The sequence below is a fragment of the Panthera uncia genome, chromosome E1 (assembly GCF_023721935.1).
Source record: "Panthera uncia isolate 11264 chromosome E1, Puncia_PCG_1.0, whole genome shotgun sequence".
Lineage (NCBI taxonomy): Eukaryota > Metazoa > Chordata > Mammalia > Carnivora > Felidae > Panthera > Panthera uncia.
Window position 1 is genome coordinate 49,382,568 of NC_064814.1, and position 22,743 is coordinate 49,405,310.

At 40.1% G+C, this 22,743-nt stretch overlaps 1 protein-coding gene across 17 annotated transcripts in view; it reads right to left on the reverse strand.

Moving 5' to 3' along the window:
* The window catches only part of NCOR1 (nuclear receptor corepressor 1), a 159,450-nt gene that overhangs the window by 46,264 nt on the left and 90,443 nt on the right, over window positions 1–22,743 (reverse strand). For 15 of the 17 annotated variants that reach the window (XM_049638033.1, XM_049638045.1, XM_049638049.1 and 12 more), the window contains 5 exons: window positions 20,879–20,941; window positions 17,905–18,044; window positions 12,274–12,400; window positions 4,467–5,019; window positions 1,907–2,036 (listed from right to left, as the gene is read on the reverse strand). In XM_049638033.1, the coding sequence (XP_049493990.1) occupies window positions 1,907–2,036; window positions 4,467–5,019; window positions 12,274–12,400; window positions 17,905–18,044; window positions 20,879–20,941 (1,013 nt within the window). The remainder of the gene's footprint in view (window positions 1–1,906; window positions 2,037–4,466; window positions 5,020–12,273; window positions 12,401–17,904; window positions 18,045–20,878; window positions 20,942–22,743) is intronic. The other 2 variants (XM_049638047.1, XM_049638039.1) reach the window with 1 other exon arrangement.

Below are 22,743 nucleotides of genomic sequence, written 5' to 3' on the forward strand. Positions count from 1 at the left end.
ACACCGACAGGACTTACAATAGCACAATCTGCAATAATGCATGTTTTCCTTGTTTATTTTCTGTCTCTCTCACTTCATGAAGGAAAGAACCCAACCTGTTCAGTTCAATACTAAATAAACAGCCCCTAACACAGTCCATTACCCCATAATACAAAAACTTCCGGGGGAAAATAGAGAGCTTTTTTTAGAAACTATTACCTAAATAAAGACTTCCATAGTTTTTTCTGCTATTATAAATAGAATTCTTCACTGACCCCAAAACACGCACAAAATTTACTTGCTTTTGTGCTTTGGTTTATTTGTAAATATGGCTCTTCCTCCTTTTGCTATAAAGCCTAATGAATTGTTTTGGTCCAACCACAATGTTATTTCCTTTTTTTTTTTTTTTTTAAATGTTTATTCTTCAAGTACATTAATGGTTCCACAAATGTCCTGGTTAGTGAAGCTGGCTATTTGGCAAGATGTATTCTAATTTTTTTTTTTTTTTTCTTAAGAGAGAGAGAAAGAGCGTGTAAGCAGGAGAGAGGAGCAGAGGGAGAGAGAGAATCCCAAGCAGGCTCCATGCATAGCGCGGAGCCTGATGCAGGGCTAGATCCTACGACCCTGGGATCATGACTTGAGCCAAAAAAAAAAGAGGCAGACGCTCAACCCACTGGGCCACCAAGTGCCCCCCAAAGTATTATTTCCTATGTGGAGTCTTCTTTAAGAGTCTCATTAAGAAGGAAGCTCTCCTTCTGAAATATCCATACTATATTTTCTAACTTAATAGAGCATCACATTGTTATAATTCATCTTAATTTTTATTGTAATATTTTCCTATGTCTTATTATCTTATTATCAAGACCAATCTCTAAATTTTTTCAAGTCAGAGATTATGATATATAAATATTCCATACAGCATTAACAATGTTGTCTTGAACTGGACACTCAATAAATGTCCATTTGAGTAAATCAATGAATGAGTAAATGTTCAGTGATTTGTGTGTGAGTCATAAGCACACACTTAATTTTTTTTAATTATCATAGGAGACAGGAAACAAAGTTACATCCCCTGAAATAAAGCAAGAGCGAAAACATTACTAGGTAAAAGAGCAATACCCAAGTTCAGAATTCAGTGTCAAAACGGAGTCAAGCTTGTAGAGATCATTCGAGTAAAGTGTAAATAAAACTAGATTTGGAATTGTATACTGCAGTTAGCCATAATCTTTATAATTCATTCTTAATATTCAAAACCTAATCATACATTTATTCTACCACCACTTTATAGCAAAACAAATAAAACAAAAGCAAAGCTTGCTAACATTTATGGCTAGAGGATTATATTTCTTTGGTGTTTTGTTTTTTCTTCCTGAAACAGAAATGACCATTTCAATCAACTATCACAATGAATCCATTTGAAAAAGGAACAGAGCGACAGATGACTGGATAAACAAAATGTGATATATACATACAAAGGGAGATTATCATTCTTAAAAAGGAAAGAGATTATGACATGCTATAACCTGGATTAACCTTAAGGACTTTATGCTGAGTGAAATAAGCCAGTCACAAAAAGACAAACACTGTATGATTCCACTTAAATGAAGTATCTAAGCAGCCAAATTCAGAGACAGAAAATAGAATGGTGGTAGTCAGGTGCTGGCGGGGAGGGGCAAAAGAGAGTGACCACTTAGTAAGACAAGAGTCTCGCTTCTGCAAGATGAAAAGTTCTGGAGATCTATTTCACAACAACAAATATATTTAACAGTACTGAACTGTACACATAAAAACAGTTAAGATGGTAAATTTTATGTTGTGTGCTTTTTACCACGAGTTTTTAAAAGGTCAAGTACTGATTAAGAGAAGAAGGGTCTCTAAAGGTCTTTATTTCTCAACTTTACTTCTCTTCCTCACTTAGAAAACTTACCATCGGTGGGATAACAGCAGCTCTATGTTGAAGCTGTGGCAGGTCCAGTGGATTTGGTTTTATTGGGGATGAGACCAGTATAGATCCAGGAGGGTTTAACAATGAAGGCTTTGAGTCCATGGGAAACATTCTACAATTGGCAATAAAAAAAAGATAAATTAATATATTCTTCTTTAAGACTTAAAAAAAACATGTTTTTAATCTTAGTTTTGAGAGAGAGAGAGAGAGAGAGAGAGAGAGAGAGAGAGAGAGAAAGAGACAGAGTGTGAGCGGGGGAGGGGAACAGAGAGAGGGAGACACAGAATCCAAAGCAGGCTCCAGGCTCTGAGCGGTCATCTCTGAGCTGTCAGCACAGAGCCCGACACGGGGCTCGAACTCACGGACCGTGAGACCATGACCTGCGCTGAAGTTGGATGCCCAACCGAGCCACCCAGGTGCCCCTATTCTTGTTTAAGACTTTAAATGTACAATCATAATTCCTTCTAAGTAGTTAACGTGTAGGTGTGCACACATACGCAACGCATTAACCTTAGAAGAGATTTGAAGAGTAAGGAAAAAAGGGACTCTGTAATGCTAATTGTCCAAGAAACCTAATATTGATTTATAGGTTGAAAATAATCTGAATTTAATCATCTGCATCTAACCACGCAGTCTGAACAAATTCCATTATAAAATGGAATTTTGTAAGTCCTAATCTACCACTAACAGAGATTACAAACTAATCATCTGTGTCTTGCCAGGATCAAAGGGCATTCTTTTTTAAAACAACTGCCCATGAACATTTTAAAAACTGAGAATTCCACCCAAGAGTCCAGACTCCTGGTTTCTCATGAGAAACGGAAAAGAAATGGCAGCACAGAAGCAGCACTCCTGCACGGCAACGACATGCGGCTCGCTCCTTTTCCAAACAGCAAGCGCTTCTCCGTTCCCCACAGTCCCTTTCGCCCCACATTCCACCTGCTTCACTCAAGGTTCGTTACCTACACTGGAGTTCAGGACACCCAATACATGCACGGGGAAAATCATACACCAGTGCCATACCCCACACCTTGCAGGCTTGATCATACTTCCCAGTATTATTGGGGAAAGACGAACATTTTAAAAAGTACAAGTTGATAAGAAAATCAGAATGTATGAAAGAAAACAATCAACATCATCCATAAGGAATAAAGATGGTGTTACAATGTAGAAAACGTAGGATGTGTCATGTGACGGTTGGGGAGTGATGCAAACTTTGGAGGGTCCCTCAAAGCCCACCACCATATATTTACGAGGAGTTTCTGAATTTCAAGACTACTATCATGTTCATCTCATCGGGTGTTCCTCCAAGGTTACTACCTTCCTGTAGTTTCTAAAACCAACAGTGGAAAAACACAGAGAATCCTCATCTTAGAGGAACAGAATGTGGCACTTAGGTGAGTGGCTTATTTGCCTTCCTTTTTAAAAAACAGGAGGGGAGAAAAAGAAAAAAAGTGTTGGACTGGGTTTCTGATTAAATGATGTTTTTAGGGGCGCCTGGGTGGCTCGGTCGGTTAAGCGTCCGACTTCGGCTCAGGTCACGATCTAGCGGTCCGTGAGTTCGAGCCCCGCATCGGGCTCTGGGCTGATGGCTCAGAGCCTGGAGCCTGCTTCCGATTCTGTGTCTTCCGCTCTCTCTGACCCTCCCCCGTTCATGCTCTGTCTCTCTCTGTCTCAAAAATAAATAAACTTAAAAAAAAATAAAATAAAAAAATAAATGATGTTTTTAGTCGAATTCATTTCTAGAATCTGCACCGATGAAACATTCTACTGTGATTCTAGGGGATTCTATTGCTTTCAAGGAAAAGGAAATCCCAAGGAATGCACACATATTAAATAAAGCAATATCTATTCCTATAAAAATTTATCTTTTTACTGTAACTTATAAAAACCATTCACATAAAATAGTTTTGTATTATTAACTTAGTGACTAAAAACAGTCCTATATTCATGTATGTTACACATATTTTCAATTACAAATATGAATAATCTAGAATTTTAACTGATATAAACAGTGACTGTGATAATTACCTAGAGCTTATGTTTAAATCATGCCTTCTAAAATGTTTTCAGAACACTGAACACGTTTCTCCTCCCAACATATTCTACCCTCTAATGCACAGGGACAGCAGGCCTTGTTTTGAGGCTGTGCGGTCTTAGAGCAAACAAGCCAATGCCTCTCGCCTTCACCACCACATCCTTCGCCACCTCGTCCTACTGCTTCCAACACCAGGAACGGCAGTCTCATCTGTGGTTTCGTTCACAAGTTTTGTCAGATGAGATCCCCTCCTCTGCTACATATGGGATGCATGTAACCAATGCAGGAAAAAAATATTATCTTTTTCATTTGAAAATTATGAGCACCTAATTGTTCCTGGTTATTTAAGCAGATGAAGAGCATCAAAACCCAGTAATAATGGCACGGAGACCACCTTTAACTTGCCGAGGTTTACGCAGGAGTAATCTCCACGGCCGGCACCGTTCTGTGACTCAGCATCCGACAGAGCAAAGAATACAACAGTATTAGAGGAACGAGGCTCACCTCTGCCTCTCGGGCTCTCCATCTACATCTTCATCAGCACTGCAGGTAGCACTGGAATCATTGTCCGACTGGGGCTCGGGCCTCTGGGCCCCTATCTGCTGGGCCCCCACCAAGTCTTCATCGCCAGGCTCTGTCTTCTCGCCGGCTCTCTCCAGGTCTCTCTCTTTGGTATCGCCTTCGACTTTCGACGGATTGTTTTCGGGCACCCTCATGTCAACATCTACAGAGTCCGTTCTGGTAGTCGCGGGGAGGTCAAGAACAGAAGTCACTTCAGCACTGGGCTCCTGCCGGTCAACGTCCATCGGCTCTGCTGCCTCTACGGTGATGCTGTCATTCGCCTGGGTCTCCGCGCTTTCATTTTCGACGGGCTTCGTACTTGGCACTGCCGAGGAGGGAGACGCACTGGGCGCAGGTTCGGAGGTGGACCCGAGCTCGGCCACAGGTTCCGTGTTCCCTCGAGAAGACGCATTTTCAGTGCTATCTTCGCCGGGCTTGACAGCTTCAACTGGTGAAGGAGAAGGAGCACTTTCTGTATCAGAACTATTTTCAGCACCTTAAAGATAATGATACGGCATAAAAATCTGATAATGGACATGTTTCAGGGGTGGCAGAAGCCATGCTTCAAAGTAGGTTTAGAAGGAATGACACTCGTCGCATGACCTCACCGAAGTACGCCAGCCACTGGGAAGCTAAAGTGTCTACAGAGCATGAAAGGGAGAGATCAAACTGTTTTCACCTTCTGAAACTGAAAGCGTAAAAGCCTTTAGTATCGAAAAATCATTTAACATGAAATTTGAAAAATGAAGAAAGATGGAAAAACAAAACTAAACAAAAAAACGCAGAAATGGTAACATTTCAGTTTATTTCTACCAGCCCATTTCTGTGCTTTTCTTTATCCCCAGGAGGGCTGACAGTCTGTTCTAGAACAGCGCCATCCAATAGGAACATCATGTGAGTTACACCTGCCATTTTAATTTTTCCGGTTGTCGCGTTAAAAAAGTAAAGAGATAAGTTAACTTTAAATCATGTATTTTATTTAACCCAATATGCCTAAAATATTATCTTTTTAACATGTAATCAACATAGAAAACTAGCAATGAGATTTTTACCTTTCTTGGTACTAAGTCTTCAAAATCTGATTATATTTTTCATTTTTAGCATCTCTCAATTTGAACTAGCCACATTTCAAGAGCTCAATAGCCACAGGTATTTAGTGGCTACCACACTGGACAACAAAGCTCTAGAGTAACATGACACAGACTTTTTAATTTAACGTTGTAACCCTGGTCTTCCCCAACATCGTTTGTTTCATTTTATAAATGCAGTTTTAACCTGTGACATCTTTACCTAGATATTTCAAAGGAATCACAAATTCAGTATTTCCTGCACCAGACTTGGACTCAACACACCCAAATCCCATTCTTTTCTACTGTTTACTACCTAATTAAACCAGAAACCTATGAGCAATCTTTTAATCCTTCCTCTCATTGATCCCCATATCCTGTGTAGACAAGCATCACAGATTTTCTCTCTAAAAAGATCCCTTGTGGGGCGCCTGGATGGCTCAGTCGGCTGAGCGTACGACTCTTGATTTCAGTTCAGGTTATGATCCCAGGGTCACGGGATCGAGTCCCATATCTGGTCCCACGCTGAGCATAGAGCCTGCTTGGGATATATATATCCCTCCCCCCAAAAAATAAAAAAATTAAAAAAATTCAAAGATCCCTTGAATGCACCCACTTCTATTCAACCTCACAACTGCCGCTCCAGTCCAGAAACAACTCCTCCCATCTTCCACCTCAGACCACTCTCTACCACAACGCCAGAGTGAGCTGCTTAAAAACCGAACCTTACCCAAACTCACTCACGCGCTTGCCTTTGCCATTGCCCTTCCCCCCGTGAGGGCAGGGATCCTCTACTTTGCTTATCGTTTAAGTCCTAGCACAAGCACTGTGCCTAGCACACGAGACTCAAATATCTGCTGAAGGAGAAAGTGACTGAATGATTATGAACATGTCTTAAATTTACTTCCCTTTTCCTTGAAAGCCTGGACCCTCAGGCTACTTCCAATTTGCCACTATTATGAACAGCGTACAGACATGTTTACTATAGCATTCAGTGTTTGATTATTTTCTTGAAGTAGACAACATAAAAATTTAAATCTCCCCCCAAATTAATATATTTACCTCCAATGAGAACCCCAATGGTTGGTAAGGAAGATTTTTTTTTTTAATTAAAAGAAGTTTTATTTTAATGTTTATTCATTTTTGAGAGACAGAGACAGAGCACAAGTGAGGGAAGGGCAGAGTGAGAGGAAGACACAGAATCTGAAGCAGGCTGCAGGCTTTGAGCTGTCAGCTCCAAAGCTTGACACAGGGCTCGAACCCACGAACCATGAGATCATGACCTGAGCCCAAGTCAGACACTTAATCAACTGAGCCACCCAGGTGCCCCAAGAAAGATTTCTTAAACTAGATAAACTAATTTAGAGTGTATATGAAGAACAAGTCCCTGAGAAAATCTCAGAAAAGTATGAAAAACATTAGAGTGAGAGGCCTGCCTCTCCAGATAGTCAAACTTACCACAAAGCCACCGTATCACATGTTTGCAATTGCCAGAGTGATAGACAAAATAAATCAGCAATGCAGAAGGCAATGCCTAGGAATAGATCCTAAAGTAGATGGGAAATTAATATATACCAAAGGTGACATTTCAAATCGTTGGGTAAAGGATGATTATTTAATAAACTAGCTCCCTCAGAACCGGCTCCTTGTCTGGAAGAAAAACATGGACCCTACCTTACACTACACACAACGATAATTCCAAAGGGAATAGAGTTTTCAAAATTCGAGAAGATAACGTAGGACAGGATATGTATAACCTCAGGAGGTATGTAGAAATGTCTGAAAGCAAAACAGGAAACTCTGAAGCTACAGATACATCATTTACACAGAAAACAATAAAGGCTTAATTGACCATATGGGAAAAGATACTTTCAATGCATAACATAGTATTTTAAAACCCTACAAATTCATCCTCTCACTCATTCAATTAGGTACAAAACACCCAACGTGCAGGGTGCGCTGGGGACAGAGAAGTGAAAAGACCAAACTGCACTCTAGAGGACCGGACAGTCGGGTGTCAAACGGACAATGAACAATTAAGTACATGATGCATCTGGAAGTCATAAGCACAGTGAGTAACAAAACTGGGGAACCAGTGAAGAAGAGGGTATTAAAGAGGTAAGGTGACATTTCAGCAGAGGCCTGAAGGAAATGGCAGAACGAACCAGGGACATCTTGGGGAAACGGTAGAAGGATCCATCCGCTCATGCAAAACCCCCGAAGTGGGGGTTGCTTTGCTCAAGCAGCAAGGAGAACAACGTGGCTAGAACAGAGTGAGCAATCACCTCACATCTGTCAGGATGGTTATGATCAGAAAGGCCATTAATAACAAGTGGAGAAAGGGAGCCCTTGTACACTGGTGGTGGGAATGTAAATTAGGGCAGTGGCTATGACAAGGAGTATGGAGGTTCCTCAAAAAACTAAAAGTAGAACTACCATTTGATCCAGCAATTCCTCTTCTGGGAATTCATCTGAAAAAAAAACAAAAAACAAAACACAACACTAACTCGAAAAGATATGTGCACCCTCGCATTGATTGCAGCATTATTTACAAGAGCCTTACAAGAGCCAAGACACTGAAACAACCTAAGTGTCCGTCAATGGATGAATGGATAAAGAAAATGTGGGGCATAGATACAGACACAGACACATACACACAATAGAGTATTATTCAGCCATTAAAAAGGGGGTGGGGGGGGGGCGCCCGGGTGGCTCAGTCTGTTAAGCGTCCGACTTTGGCTCAGGTCATGATCACTCAGTTTGTGAGTTCAAACCCCGCGTCTGGCTCTGTGCTGACAGCTCAGAGCCCGGAGCCTGCTTCAGGTTCTGTGTCTCCCTCTCTCTCTGCTCCTCCCCCACACTCATTTTCTCTCTCTCTCTCTCTCTCTCCCTCAAAAATAAATAAATTAAAAAAAAAAAAAAAAAAAGGAATTCTTGCCATTTGCAACAGGGATGCAATATATACGCCCCTGAGGGCATAATGCTACGTGAGATAAGTCAGACAGAGGACAAATATTGAATAATTTCACTTGTAAGAAGAATCTTAAAAACAAACAAACAAACAAAACCGTGAACACACAGAACAATTTGTGGTTACCAGAGGCAGAAGAAGGGAGAAATGAGTGAAGGAAGCCAAAAGGTTCCAACTTTCGATTAGAAGATTAAGTCAGTCCTGGAAATGTAATGCACAGCCTGGCGACTATAGCTAGTAATACTGTATCGTACACTTGAAAGTTGCTAAGAAAGTAGATCTTAAAAATTCTCATCACAAGAAAAAAATTGTAACTATGTGAGGTGATGGATGTTAACACGACTTACTATGATCGTTTCTCAATCAATACAAATACTCAATGATTAGTTTGGACATCTGAAACTAGCATTATGGGTCAAAGATATCTCAATTAACAACAACAAAGAACATAGTGAGTAAGCAGAAAAGCGGTTTGCAAAAGGGTCGCAGAGGTGTATGGGCCAGTTCGCGCAGGGCCTCACAACAAGTCCCAGGCTTCTGAACGAAATGTGAGAGCATCACAGCATTTGGAACAGAGGCACAACACAGTCTGATTGACACTTTAGAAGGTTCACTCTGGTTGTGGTTGGTGTAAAGGCACAGAAACATAATGGGACAAAGAGCAGCAAGGCGACCAATCAGGGGGCTGCTGCAGTGAACATGGGCAGTGGCTCAGAACCAAAGTAGCAGCAATGAGGGTAGGGAGATGGGATGAGATTCTCACTAGTGCCTCTAAAGAAAAGCTGATAATATCCACTGATGGACCACATGTAGGGTAGGAGAGTGTCATTTGTTGGCCCAGGGAAAGACTGGAGGGAAAAGAGGCCTCCAGTGGTGGGGAATCGAAAGTTTGTTCTGGATGTTAAGCTGGCTCTTGGGCATCCAAATGGAAACGTTAAGTAGGCAGTCAGATGCATGAGCCTGGAGTTCGCACGGGAGCTCAAGTGACAGATATAAAAACGAAATCAACACAAAACGTCACAGACAAAAGCTCAGGACAGAACCTCCCACTTAGTAAGGTCTAAACATACGGCAGCAATCACTGTTAATGAAAGATGCTACCAAAATGTTGAAAGGCTAACAAAAGGCCTCACTTCATTTCATTCCCATTCAACGGAAAGCCTCAAACCCGAGGGCAAGTTACCAAGTCATTTGTCTTCACAATATTAGGAAGCCATGTTCATGACCGCGCAGCAGACATCACCTGTCATAAGCACTTCTTCGATTACTTTCTTCCTCCAAGCCACAGAAGAGTAGGAGTGTTTCCAAGGCAGGATGCTTCACCAAGCACCAGCCAAATGAGTGTCTTTTTTATTTTCGCTTAAAGAATGACTTGGAACAAAAGAACACGAATAAATCCAAATTTTGGTCAAGTTTCCGTTATTTTTGCTCCAACTCCTCTATCAGAGACGCACACAGTCGAATGAACAACCCATCTTGCTCTCTGCTCGCGCACTGCCGACAATCTCCCACAGACACGAGCAGCGCCACGTGAGAAACAGTGACGATAAGCATGAGATCACAGGCCATGTAAACTTCATTGTACTGCCTTTTCCTTGACACCTTGAAATTCAGTCAACAGGAAATGGGGATCGCACAATTCTAGGGGCGAGTTCATTTCCTATTCGCGAGAAACTAGTCTAGGAGTCACAACATAACCCCCTGTATGGATGGGAATGTGTGCCCACCAACCCCCACGCCTGATCAGACAGAAACATTATTTTTATGCTTAGCCTTAACCTTATGCTTAACCTTTTATGCTTAAACTTAACCTTAATTACTTTAATGACCTTATTTATAACCTTATTTCATAACCTTAACAACCTTATGTGACAATCTGAAAAAACCTTCACACCAAGACAAAGTAACAGGAAGAAAACAAAAGGAAACAAGTCACTTTTTGGTGCTCAGCTTCTGAAAATCTGTTAGCCCCTGTATGGATAGGCTTCTGTGTTCTGAGATAAACATATTTATGATAATTAGGTTTGGGCTTTGTTATGGACTGGATTATGTCCCCCACAAACTTTATATGTTGAAGCCCTAACCCCCAAGGAAACTGTATTTGGAGACAGTGCTTTTAAGGAGACAATTAAGCTTAAATGAGGCCATGAGGGTGGGACCCGAATCCACTAGGACCAGTGGTGTCCTTACGAGAAGAGAGATACCAAGAGCACATGTGCACAACGGGAAGGTCATGTGAGGACAAAGCAAGAAGGCTTTCTTCTGCAAGCCAGGAAGACAGGTTCACTAGAAACCAATCCTGTTTGCATCCTGATCTTGGACTTCAAACTCCAGAACCGTGAAAAAAATAAATTTCTGTTGTTTAAGCCACCCAGTCTGTGATAGTCTGTTATGACAGCCCAAGCGGGTTAATATAGGCTCCATGTACATTTATAACCCAGAGAATACTACCTACCAGCAACAAACCTATGAAAATGAACAACCTTGCATGATCTCTTAAGAACCATAAGCACACCATCCTGACATTCATAGTCTACGCACCCTTCTGCCACCCCAGAGTGAGCTTGCCCCAGGATTCTCATTTTCCAGAAAACCTCACAGAAAAAAAGCTATTTATTGCTCAAAGCCCAAACACATTCAAAACAAAACTTCAGTTTAAAAGCCAACAACAGGGGCACCTGGATGGCTCGGTCAGTTAAGCATTCGACTCTTGATTTTGGCTCAGGTCATGATTTCACTGTTTGTGAGTTCGGGCTCTGTACTAACAATGCAGAGCTTGCCTGGGATTCTCTCTCCCTCCCAAAATAAATAAACTTAAAAATTTTTTAAAAAATAAAAGTCAGCAACTTGTAGAAAAAAAAATAAAACAAAATCTAGTATTTCTGAAACTCCTAGAAGGTATAGAACTTCCTAAGCTTAAAATATGAGCACCTACCAAGGAACATATGTAAACAGCTCTGATTACATACAAAATTTAAACTCGTAATTTAAAATCAAAACAAAAAGCGAATGAGATGGAAAAAATATTTGCATATACAAAACATGAACATATCTAAGATATCATTTATAGAGAGCTACTAAAATCACTGAAAAACCCCATGTCAGAAGCAGTCGATTCACAAAAGAAATCTATAGAAACTTGAATAGTAATATGAATTGAAATAAATTTGGACTTTTTTCTTTAACTAGCAAAAACTAAGAAAACATTTACTTTTTCAGGAAGTGGTCATTAATTTTTTCAGATGACAAAAAAGATTTTTATTTCTTAAGTTTCTTGGGTTGACATTCTTTTCTATTGGGGCTTCTAGGGTCGTTAATTCTTCTTATACGAAAGCATAAACATGACATATGTAAGTAAGTCTTTGTAAAAATTGAAGTCAATCAAAGTCAGTGCAACAAAGAAGGAAATGTAATCGATGATACTAACTGGACAAATAAATATGGCAATGACATAGGTGCACAGACATCTTTCTAGATAATGGAGTGCCATTTTAAAGATCCTCTGGTTGTGGTAACTGGGCCATCTCAGGTGCTACATAAATGTTTGTTGATGGAATAAATACATTGTGCTCAAGTTTAAGGTCTCTATGCCATGAAAACACTGATAATACTTTTTCCTTCATGAAGCAATTCTTAAATAGTCAAATGACTAAGCTAACAATTACAGATTTGGCTAGCGGAAGTCACAACTAAATTTAAGACTTTAAGATACCTTCACTGTCTTCTGGATTTTCTTCTTCATTAGAAGCTTCAATATCTTCATCCTCCTGAGCAGAAACAGTGGAAGCTACACTTTCACATTGAGACACATCTCGCTCTTCACGAGGCTTTCGTGAAGTCTAAGGAGTAAAAGAATATGAAATTAGGGGTGCCTGGGTGGCTCAGTTGGTTAAGCTTCCGACTCACGATTTCAGCTCAGGTCATGATTTCACGGTTCTTGGGATCGAGCCTCACATCGGGCTCTGCAGTGACAGCACAGAGCCTGCTTGGGATTCTCTCTCTCTCTCTCTCTCTCTCTCTCTCTGCCCCTCCCCCACTCATGCTCTCTCTCGCTCTCTCAAAATAAACATAGAAAAAAGAATATTAATTTATGATTTAAATAGCTAAAAGAAAAAAAATGAACCTTTTCATGTCTAAAATAACACAGAACATGGATACACACTAAACAAGAAGGTTGCATGTTTCACAACTGTTCTGGTTAATGTGCAGTTACCTCTAGGGAACCACTTCCTGGCCTTTTTGTGTAAATACATTACTTTCATCAAACTGATCAAAAGTCTGGACAATTTTTTGGACAATTTTTCAAACAACTCACCACCATACATGTACAAAGAGCCAAAAATGGCAAAACTCCTGCTATTCTCCCCCTCCAGATAATGTATTTTTCTAATACATACAATGTATACATTTATTTTCTAAGAAAAATAACACATTCATCGGAATGTTGAAGACCCAGAATTATGTTAAAGAAGACAATAATTGCTCATAATTCTACCAGCAACGGATTCTAAGTATGCTGATACATTTCCTTCCTGTCTTTTATACCTGTGTACATATGTATACATGGAAATAAAACCAGGATGACCCAACGTGATTATATACCTTACTTGTTTAACCTACTATAATCATGAACTGCACGTACCTCTCTACATTATACATTCTTCAAAATTATTATATTAGTGATTCCATAAAAACAATCTATACCAATAAATGTTTAAAATTCTATTTTAAGACATTTAGGCAATTTTTAAGTTTAAGTATTGTTAATAATGCTGTAATAACCTCCCTTCACTAACTTTAAGAATTCAGTGATCTTGGGGAGCCTGGGTGGCTCAGTCGGTTGAGCGTCCGACTTCGGCTCAGGTCACAATCTCGCGGTTCGTGAGTTCGAGCCCCGCGTCAGGCTTTGGGCTGACGGCTCAGAGCCTGGAGCCTGCTTCCGATTCTGTGTCTCCCTCTCTCTCTGCCCCTCCCCCGTTCATGCTCTGTCTCTTTCTATCCCAAAAATAAATAAACGTTAAAAAGAAAAAAATTATTAAAAGAATTCAGTGATCTCATAAGCAACATCTGATCACTGCTGTAGCCAATCAGCATTGGTGTTACTGAATTTCTTTTACTATTGATGAGGACAAATTTCCTTTTTTTAACAGGATTTTCCCTTCTGTAAACCAAGTGTTTACGTAACCCTGCTCATTTTTCTACTGGGGTCACAGATCTGTAAGAGTATAGGTGCACATACGTAGGTGTAAGACATTAGCCATTTATTGTATTTATAATCTTACACTGCTGACTGTGAAACTTAAGGTCTCCTGTCTTTGCAGACTGGGGGATCCCAGCCCTGGCACTTGTCTGTGCTGTACCTCTTCCAGGGCCTGTACTTCAGCAGACTCCAGCTACAGGCATCTCCCAGGGCCATTCCTCATAGAGGAAAATAAGTTATTGCCACCCCAACTGTTAAAATTACCAATATTCTTATTCTGTTTATTTCTTCTCATTTTTGGTCTCCATATGAATACGCTAGTAGGATCCAACCTAAAGCATTAACTGAAGCAAGAGAAAAAAATCATTTCCCAATGTCAGAGTCATACAACCGGGTGAAAGTCTGAAGCTAAAAAAAATTCAACACTTCGGCGAGGATTCAGAGAAAGAGGAACACTTTTGAGCTGCTGGTAGAAATGCAAACTGGTGTAGCCACTCTGGAAAACAGTATGGAGGTTCCTCAAAAAGTTAAAAATAGAACTGCCCTACGACCCAGCAAGTGCACTACTGGGTATTTATCCAAAGGACACAAAAATGCTGATTCGAAGGGACACGTGCGCCCCAGTGTTTATAGCAGCGCTATGCACAATAGCCAAAGTATGGCAAGAGCCCACCTGATGAATGGATCAAGAAGATGTGGTATATACACAAAATGGAATATTACCCAGTGACCAAAAAGAATGAAATCTTGCCATTTGCAATGACGTAGATGGATCTAGATTGTATTACGCTAAGCGAAATTAAGTCAGAGAAAAGACAAATATTTGATTTCACTCATATGTGGAATTTAAGAAATAAAACATACGAACATAGGGGAAGGGAAGCAAAAATAAGACAACAGAGAGGGAGAGGCTCTTAAATAGAGAGACTCTTAAATACAGAGAACAAACTGAGGGTTGCTGGCAGGGTGTTAGGTGGGGGATGGCTAAATGGGCGATGGGCATTAAGGAGGGCACTTGTTGGGATGAGCACTGGGTGCTGTATGTAAGTGATGAATCATTAACTATTACTCCTGAAACCATTATTACACTGTACGTTAACCAACTTGGATTTAAATAAATAAAAAAAAAAAAAAAATCATCACTATGCTCCTAGGGAATGCAAGGGAAGAATCCTCTGGCTACACTTTTTAAAAAGCTTGCAAAAGACTTCACGAGTGCTGCAATATTTTTAGGCATTAGATAATAGCTACTATGCGGATTTTTCCGGTGTGGAGGCTATATTCCTCCTTTGCTGATATCCACCGATTCTTTTGGAACTTCCACTGATGGACAGAGAAGAGACAACATTTTACCACCATGCAACACTCCTCCAATCACATGCAAAAATCTCCTACCTCTCCAAGCATTTGCTTCACTATATGATAGCACTCGTTAATTTTTAATGTAATAATTCAAACCTACAGAAATATAACACCTATGTATCTTCTCCTTTGTTTTAACAGATATTAGACGTTTTGTCACGTTTTCTTGAAACCTTTTTAAAAATGGTAAAACACTCTAAAAAAATGGAAGCCTGCTGTCCTATCATTTCCATTGTAATTTAAAAGATTAGAATAAGAAGTGTTATCGACATTTGTGATGGTTAATTTTGTGTGTCAACTTGGCTGGACCACCGCACCCAGATATTTGGTCAACGTTATTCTGATGTTTCTGTGCAGGTGTTTTTTAGATGAGATTAACACTTCAATCAGTGGACTTCTGAGTAAAGCAGATGACCCTCCATAATGTGGATGGGGTGGGCTTCACGGAATCAACTGATGGCCTGATTAGAACTAAGACTAAGGGCTCCCTGTCCCTCATCCCGGGCCCTAAGGAGGATCTATTCATGAGATATATATAATGATATTCACTGAATTTGAAGTTAAAACAGAAAAACATTTAAAATATTCATGAATTTGGGGCACCTGGGTGGCTCAGTCAATTAAGTATCTGACTCTTGATTTCAGTTCAGGTAATGATCTCACAAGGTTCGTGGGTTTGAGCCCCAATCCAGCTTTGCAAGCTTTGTAAGCTTTGCTTACAGCACAGGAAGCCGGCTTGGAATTCTGTCTGCCCCTCCACACCCCCTCCCCTCACATGTGCGCTTTCCTTCTCTCTCTCAAAATAAACTTTAAAAAAATTTGTTTTAAGAAGGAAATAAATATCTATAAATTCATTTGAAGAACAACAAACACATTACATGTCAACATAAAAAACATTTTTAATAAAAAATAAGTACATTCCAAAACCAAAGAATCATTTAGTGAAAAAGTATCATTTTTTTAATTGATTTTGGAAATTCCTTTTAATGTCTGCCTTGAGAGCATCACAATTCTCAAATATGCTTCTACATTTAACCTAATCGGCAAGCGTAATACTGTTTTGGTTGAAACACATATTAAAAATATCTGGTCTCATGGGGCGCCTGGGTGGCTCAGTCGGTTAAGCGTCCGACTTGAGCTCAGGTCACGATCTCGCGGTCCGTGAGTTCGAGCCCCGCGTCGGGCTCTGGGCTGATGGCTCAGAGCCTGGAGCCTGCTTCCAATTCTGTGTCTCCCTCACTCTCTCTGCCCCTCCCCAGTTCATGCTCTGTCTCTCTCTGTCCCAAAAATAAATAAAACGTTAAAAAAAAATTTTTTTTTTTTTTTTAAATATCTGGTCTTACAGAGATATGTAGTTGGAAAGGGAAGCGTGTTTTAACATCTTTTTAGACAACCCTGGATATTACTCTTTGATGGTGCACCGAAATTGGGCATGTCATCATCTCTTAAAGGATAACTGCAACGTGAAATCTGAAACTGTATCAATAAATTTTTCATACTCTATTAAAATCCATTCATCTATCTTGAACTTCGATGTATTACAAAATATTTTACGTATCCTTTATACATACAGGATACCCACTGCAAGATCACAAATTGGTCATTTGGAAAACATGGATTTACACAGATTTTTCAAATCTGGATACGTTTCACTGTATGTGAAAACATCACAGTGGTTCTTATTACCACTGATCTCATCAGAAAAGTCTTTGAGTACTGGGAAGACGGTAAGCTCATGGGGAGGGATACAGATTTTCCAAACTTCTAACCTTTGCTTGAAAGCTCAAAACTGGAAAGTGGCAACAAATACCACCGCTTGCTTGCCTTAACAGACAGGCTCACGTGTTTTCAAGAAAATGTCGACTATGGATCCAAGTCTGAAAGACCACAGTCTGTCATTTTTTCAACTGAAACTGACATTCCATAAAAAAAAGGGGAGCTAGTCCAGCTTGGGACTCGAACAAACGCAAAGTGCTTTCCCAGGGCAGAAGCGGGACACTTTGGGGTGGAACAGAAGGACTTCACACAACACTTCTCACTTCATCCCACACACACATACCCAAGGGTCAAGACTTAGTCAAGCGCATTTTGACTGCTTCACTAAGGACAAGTCACACCGGCACATTTGTTTTGAAACTGCTAACAACGCTGGAGATGAAGAGAACAGGGAGTATTTAGCACAGCGGTGTCCTGCGGTGATTCGTGCGAAGGCACTGACGATCTCCCTCCCAACAACTCTGACATCGTCTGTGCAAATTTAACACGGTGGGGAAGAGTAAGTACCATGTTAATATTTTTCCAAAAGCAGTTCTGACCTCATGGCATCCTCAAAGAGCTCTGTGGACTTTGAGAACGTTGGAACTTCCTAGTTAAGGGATTTTCCATAATTCACACTCTCTGGTTTTTAGTATTTATCTGAGATTCTTTCTCTCTGAGAAAATGGTTTTAATATGCCAAATCAATTCTTTCAACAAGGTCAAAAGAACGCCAACTAAACTTTTCAATTCAAACTCCAAAATGTTTCTGTTTTCCAAATCCCATTACGGTCATTCAAAAGTGCTGAACTGCCATTACTCCTAACACGAATTCCACTCCTTGGACAGTAAACAGAGAAAAAAAAAGTCAACTTGTGATGAGAAACTAGCATATCCTTTTACAGGTAAATGCAATAAATAAAAATACAAGACGCAAAAAAGTTTCTCTCTCAACCAGTATTTCAAGCTCGAAGACAAAGCAGAAACAAAACAAAAACAAAGTTAAAAAAGATTCTGATATACTCACTTTCTGCTTATGCTGCTGCAGAAGGTTGTCCAGATTGTGTCGCCTTTTGTAGTTAAAATAGAAGTTTTTACACTGCGCTTCACTTTTAGTTCCCACCATTTTGGCAATTGCTGCCCAGTTACGACCATGTTCTACAAGACCTGTATTTTAAAAAGAGACCAAAGATGAACTCAACAGTCACCTGATAAAGCTAACAAGAGAAATAATCAAATCAATCTAACCATGGTATTCACAATCATTAGCACTAAGAGTATGTTTTCAATTATTTACTGATACGTTTCAATACATACTTAAATATATATTGACTCTCAACGCACTGACAGCTCTATTTTGCCACCCAGATTTACAACACGGTCATTAATTGAAGGGCTCAACCTTGTCCTTGCTATGGGTCTTCTGGAGAGCTAGGACAATGTTCGATACAGAATAACAACTCAAACACTTGTAAACTGAGTGATTAGGTACTTCTAAATCTTTGGAAACAGTACATCGATATAAAGTTAATAAAGTAATCATATAAATAACACAAGATAAAGACCATATATATATATATATATGACTATATTTATAATTAGCCTATCTTCATTCATCATCAAGAACTCTCAAAAAAATAAACCAGTTTTTCTGTTTGTTTGTTTGTTTCTTTTTTCTTAAGCCTGTTGTAGGGGCACCTAGGTGGCTCAGTCGGTTAAGCATCTGACTTCGGCTCAGGTCAAGATATCGCAGTTCATGGGTTCGAGCCCCACATCGGGCTCTGTGCTGACAGCTCGGAGCCTGGAGCCTGCTGCAGATTCTATGTCGCCCTCTCTCTCTGCCCCTCCCCCCCTCACGCTCTCTTTCTCAGAAATAAACGTTAGAAAAAAAATTTTTAGATAAAAGCCTGTTGTAATACAACGCATCACAGAAACCTATGCAATCTAGCACTTTTTAGTCAAATTGTATCTATACATACACATACCTATCTGTAAGGAATGTGAGTATATAAATGCTATACAGAGAGCTATACAGACAGGGATATACTTTAGATACAGGTGTACCCAAACAGGAATTTTCTAGTACAAATTCGACAACTTACAGGAAGACACCAGTTTTTCAAGTAGCTTCCTTACTAATGACAATTTGGAAGGTAACTTCCAAATCTTGCCTGACACATGAACAGAGCTGAATGGAGGCTGAACAGTCATGGGGCTGCAGCTACCTGCAAAAGATCGCCCTGTGATGGAGCCAACATCCACCTGTTCCACCAGAACATTCTTTTTTCATTTTAATGGTTTTGATTTTTTATTTATTTTTGAGAGAGCATGAGCAGGGGAGGGCCAGAGAGAGAGGGAGACACAGAGTCCAAGGCAGGCTCCGGGCTCTGAGTGGTCAGCACACAGCCCGACTCGGGGCTCCAACTCGTGAACCGTGACATCATGACGTGAGCCGAAATCAGGTGCTTAACCGACTGAGCCACCCAGGCGCCCTCCACTATGACACTCTGATAATAAGATGAGAACAAATGTGAATCTTTTACATGTAATCATGGCAAATCACAAATTTGCTAATCATGGCAAATGCACGTCAAATAAAAATATTTTGAACACAGAAAACTTTAAACTGCTATTTTTTTTGGTAAAGGTGGTTTATAGGATTCCTAAATGTTATCATTCCTACCTATTTACATAGAAAATAAATCTGGGGACGCCTGGGTGGCTCAGTCGGTTGGGCGTCTGACTTTGGCTCAGGTCCTGATCTCATCACGGTTTGTGAGTTTGAGCCCCGTGTCGGGCTCTGTGCTGACAGCTCAGAGCCTGGAGCCTGCTTCAGATTCTGTGTCTCCCTCTCTCTCTGCCCCTCCCCCCCTTATGCTCTGTCTCTATCTCTCAAACCTAAATAAATGTAAAACAAAAACATTTCTTTTAAAAAAGAAAAAAAATAAATCTGAAATGTGTCACTAAAAGGTCAACCCATTTACAATAATTTCTCTTCAGAACTTTAAGGTAAATACTTAACCCCCAAAAAGCTGGCTACTCTTTCTCAGAATTAGTTTACTTAAAACAAACTATTTTTTATTTATAAACCAATTATTTATCCTATTAGAAACTGTACTTCAATTTTAAATTATACTACATTAAGAAGCAACCACAAGAAAATACAAGATTCACAATGTTCCAGAGTAAGTAAGATCAGGGCCACACAGCGATGAGTGGCAGAGACAAAACTCAAACATTGGTCTGGCTCCAAAGTTCACGCCCTCTCCTTTGAATCATGGTGCAATTTCTTACTAGTTTATAACCAAATGCCTTACCAAATACACACTGAAAAAATATGTACCATGCTATTAAATCCAACTTTTTTTTAATTTTGTTTTTTTTAACATTTATTTATTTTTGAGACAGAGAGAGACAGAGCATGAACGGGGGAGGGTCAGAGAGAGAGGGAGACACAGAATCGGAAGCAGGCTCCAGGCTCTGAGCCATTAGCCCAGAGCCCGACGCGGGGCTCGAACTCAAGGACCGCGAGATCGTGACCTGAGCCGAAGTCGGACGCTCAACCGACTGAGCCACCCAGGCGCCCCATAAATCCAACTTTTAAATAACAGAAAATATAGACTCTTTATATTAAAATACCCTCTAAAACAGCTTTAATAGCATTTAATCACAGCTATTCTGGAAAAGTGAAAATAGCCCACTTGCTCTCTAATGAAATAACATTCCAAATAAAACTGTACAGAGAGTCTTCAATCCCTCCAAAGTGGGCCTCTTAAACAAGGCACAGCGAGGCACCTGAGAAGGTACCATACCACCCTAAAGAACCCGAGTCTACTTCTGCATTCTGTTTACCACCGTAGAAGAACGTTCTCCTTTTTGCAATTAAAAAAAAATTGGGTCCCTCTGACTTATTACTAATAACCTTAAAAAAACAAACCAAACCAAAACCAAAACCAAAACCAAAACCAAAACTCTTTAGAATCTAAAGTACCATCATTTACCTTTCTTCGCAACTTCCATTTCTTCTTCTGTCCATCGAGAGGTTTCTACAGGTTCTGTGGAAACTGAAATAAAGACAGAGAACCCAGTAAGGCAGAGAAATACTAAGATCAATCCTTCATTCACAGATTATACGGCACCAACCTATTTATCTGACATAAAGCCTGTTTGAAGCATAAGGTCTAGTCAACTATGGAAACAAGATGATGGCAGCCTCTCCCCCACCAACTAAAGGGGAATGAATATTCAAAACCTCTGTATTAGATCTTTCGCAATGTTCTTTGAAGCTCCATCCATGTCTTCATGTTTGAACATCACTAGTTTCTTATCTAAGGAGTCCCGCCTCGCCAAGTGCCTGCACACGTTATCAGGGCTCCGTCCCTCCTCTCCCGAGGTGTCAAAGAAGAAACAACGCTCCCCCTTCCTGTCCAGTTTTCTCCTGTTCTCTAAACCCCCATCTCCTCCTCACTCCCAGAGGCCCTTCTGTCCATCCTCATTTTCTAGCAGCTAGTAAACACAGATGGACCACGAACTGAACACTTTCTCTTTTACTTTAGAAAGGAAATAAAGACTATCACGCGTGAAATGAGCTCTTGCTATGTTCCCCCTCTCAACAGTACTATCATCCACCCAGTCACTCAAATTATTACCAGGCTCCTCAAACCAATTTTTTAATCTTTCCTCCCATTTACTACTCACATCCATGGACGTATGTCAATTCTGATCTGAATCCACCCTCCTCTTGCCTGGGCCAGGGCATGCATGCATAATGACGCCCTTCTAGTTGGTCCCTCCGCCTCCAGCCCTTACTCTCTCCAACCTGACCTCCACAACGGTCACCAGTTCGCTTTCTAAAACACCAATCTAATTACAGCATGCCTCTATTTAAAAACCTCTGTAAGCTCCCACTTTGTAAGCAAAGCAGGATTAATTTAAACAAGGTCCATCATGACCTGGCCCTGCGTGCTTGTCTACTTATTTCCCTTCCATCCTCCTTGCCATCCCCAGAACCTGGTTTCTTTCCTGCCTCACATTATGATAAAATTGGTATCACTGATTTTGATGGTCTTCACAATGTTGATGGTACACATCATTAACATAATTCCTTTATAAACTAGTGAGACAATACTCAGTAAAAGAGAGAAAAACACTTGGACCCCCAGCCCCAGTATTCTCTTGTCTAATAATTTATTTCTATAAAAAATAATTTAACAGAAAAAAAATGTGATGCAACTCAAGATTTGTTTTTTCCTTAGACTCTTATCATATCAGTTTAAAGGTGGTGGGGCGGTAGGCAGGAGATGGGGACAGCCTAATCATGATTTTCACCAACGGGGAATGAATGGTTCAAGAAATTGTGTGCCTCAGGGAACATAATACCAACATTTCACAGCCATCAAAAAGTGAAAAATGAAGATCACCTAGAAACTAGAAAATATTTCTAATATACACCAAGTTAAAACATCAGAAAAAGTGGCATACACACTAAGGTTACAACTAAGTCAAAAGAAAAACCACTGTATTAAGATAGCAAGGTTGGGGCGGATCTTTTCCAAAACACACTGATATTAAAGTCTAAAAAATTTAAAGGCCATGAAGAAATAAAACTTTCACTGTTTGCAGATGACATGATACTATAAACAGAAAACCCGAAAGATTGCTAGAACTGATAAACAAATTCAGTAAAGTCTCAGGATATAAAATCCATGTACATAAATCTGTTCCGTTTCTATACATCAATAATGAAGCAGAAGAGAAAATAAGAAAACAATCCCATTTACAATTGCACCAAAAATAATAAGATACCTAAGAATAAATCTAACCAAAGAGGTCAAAGATCTGTACTCTGAAATCTATCACATAATGA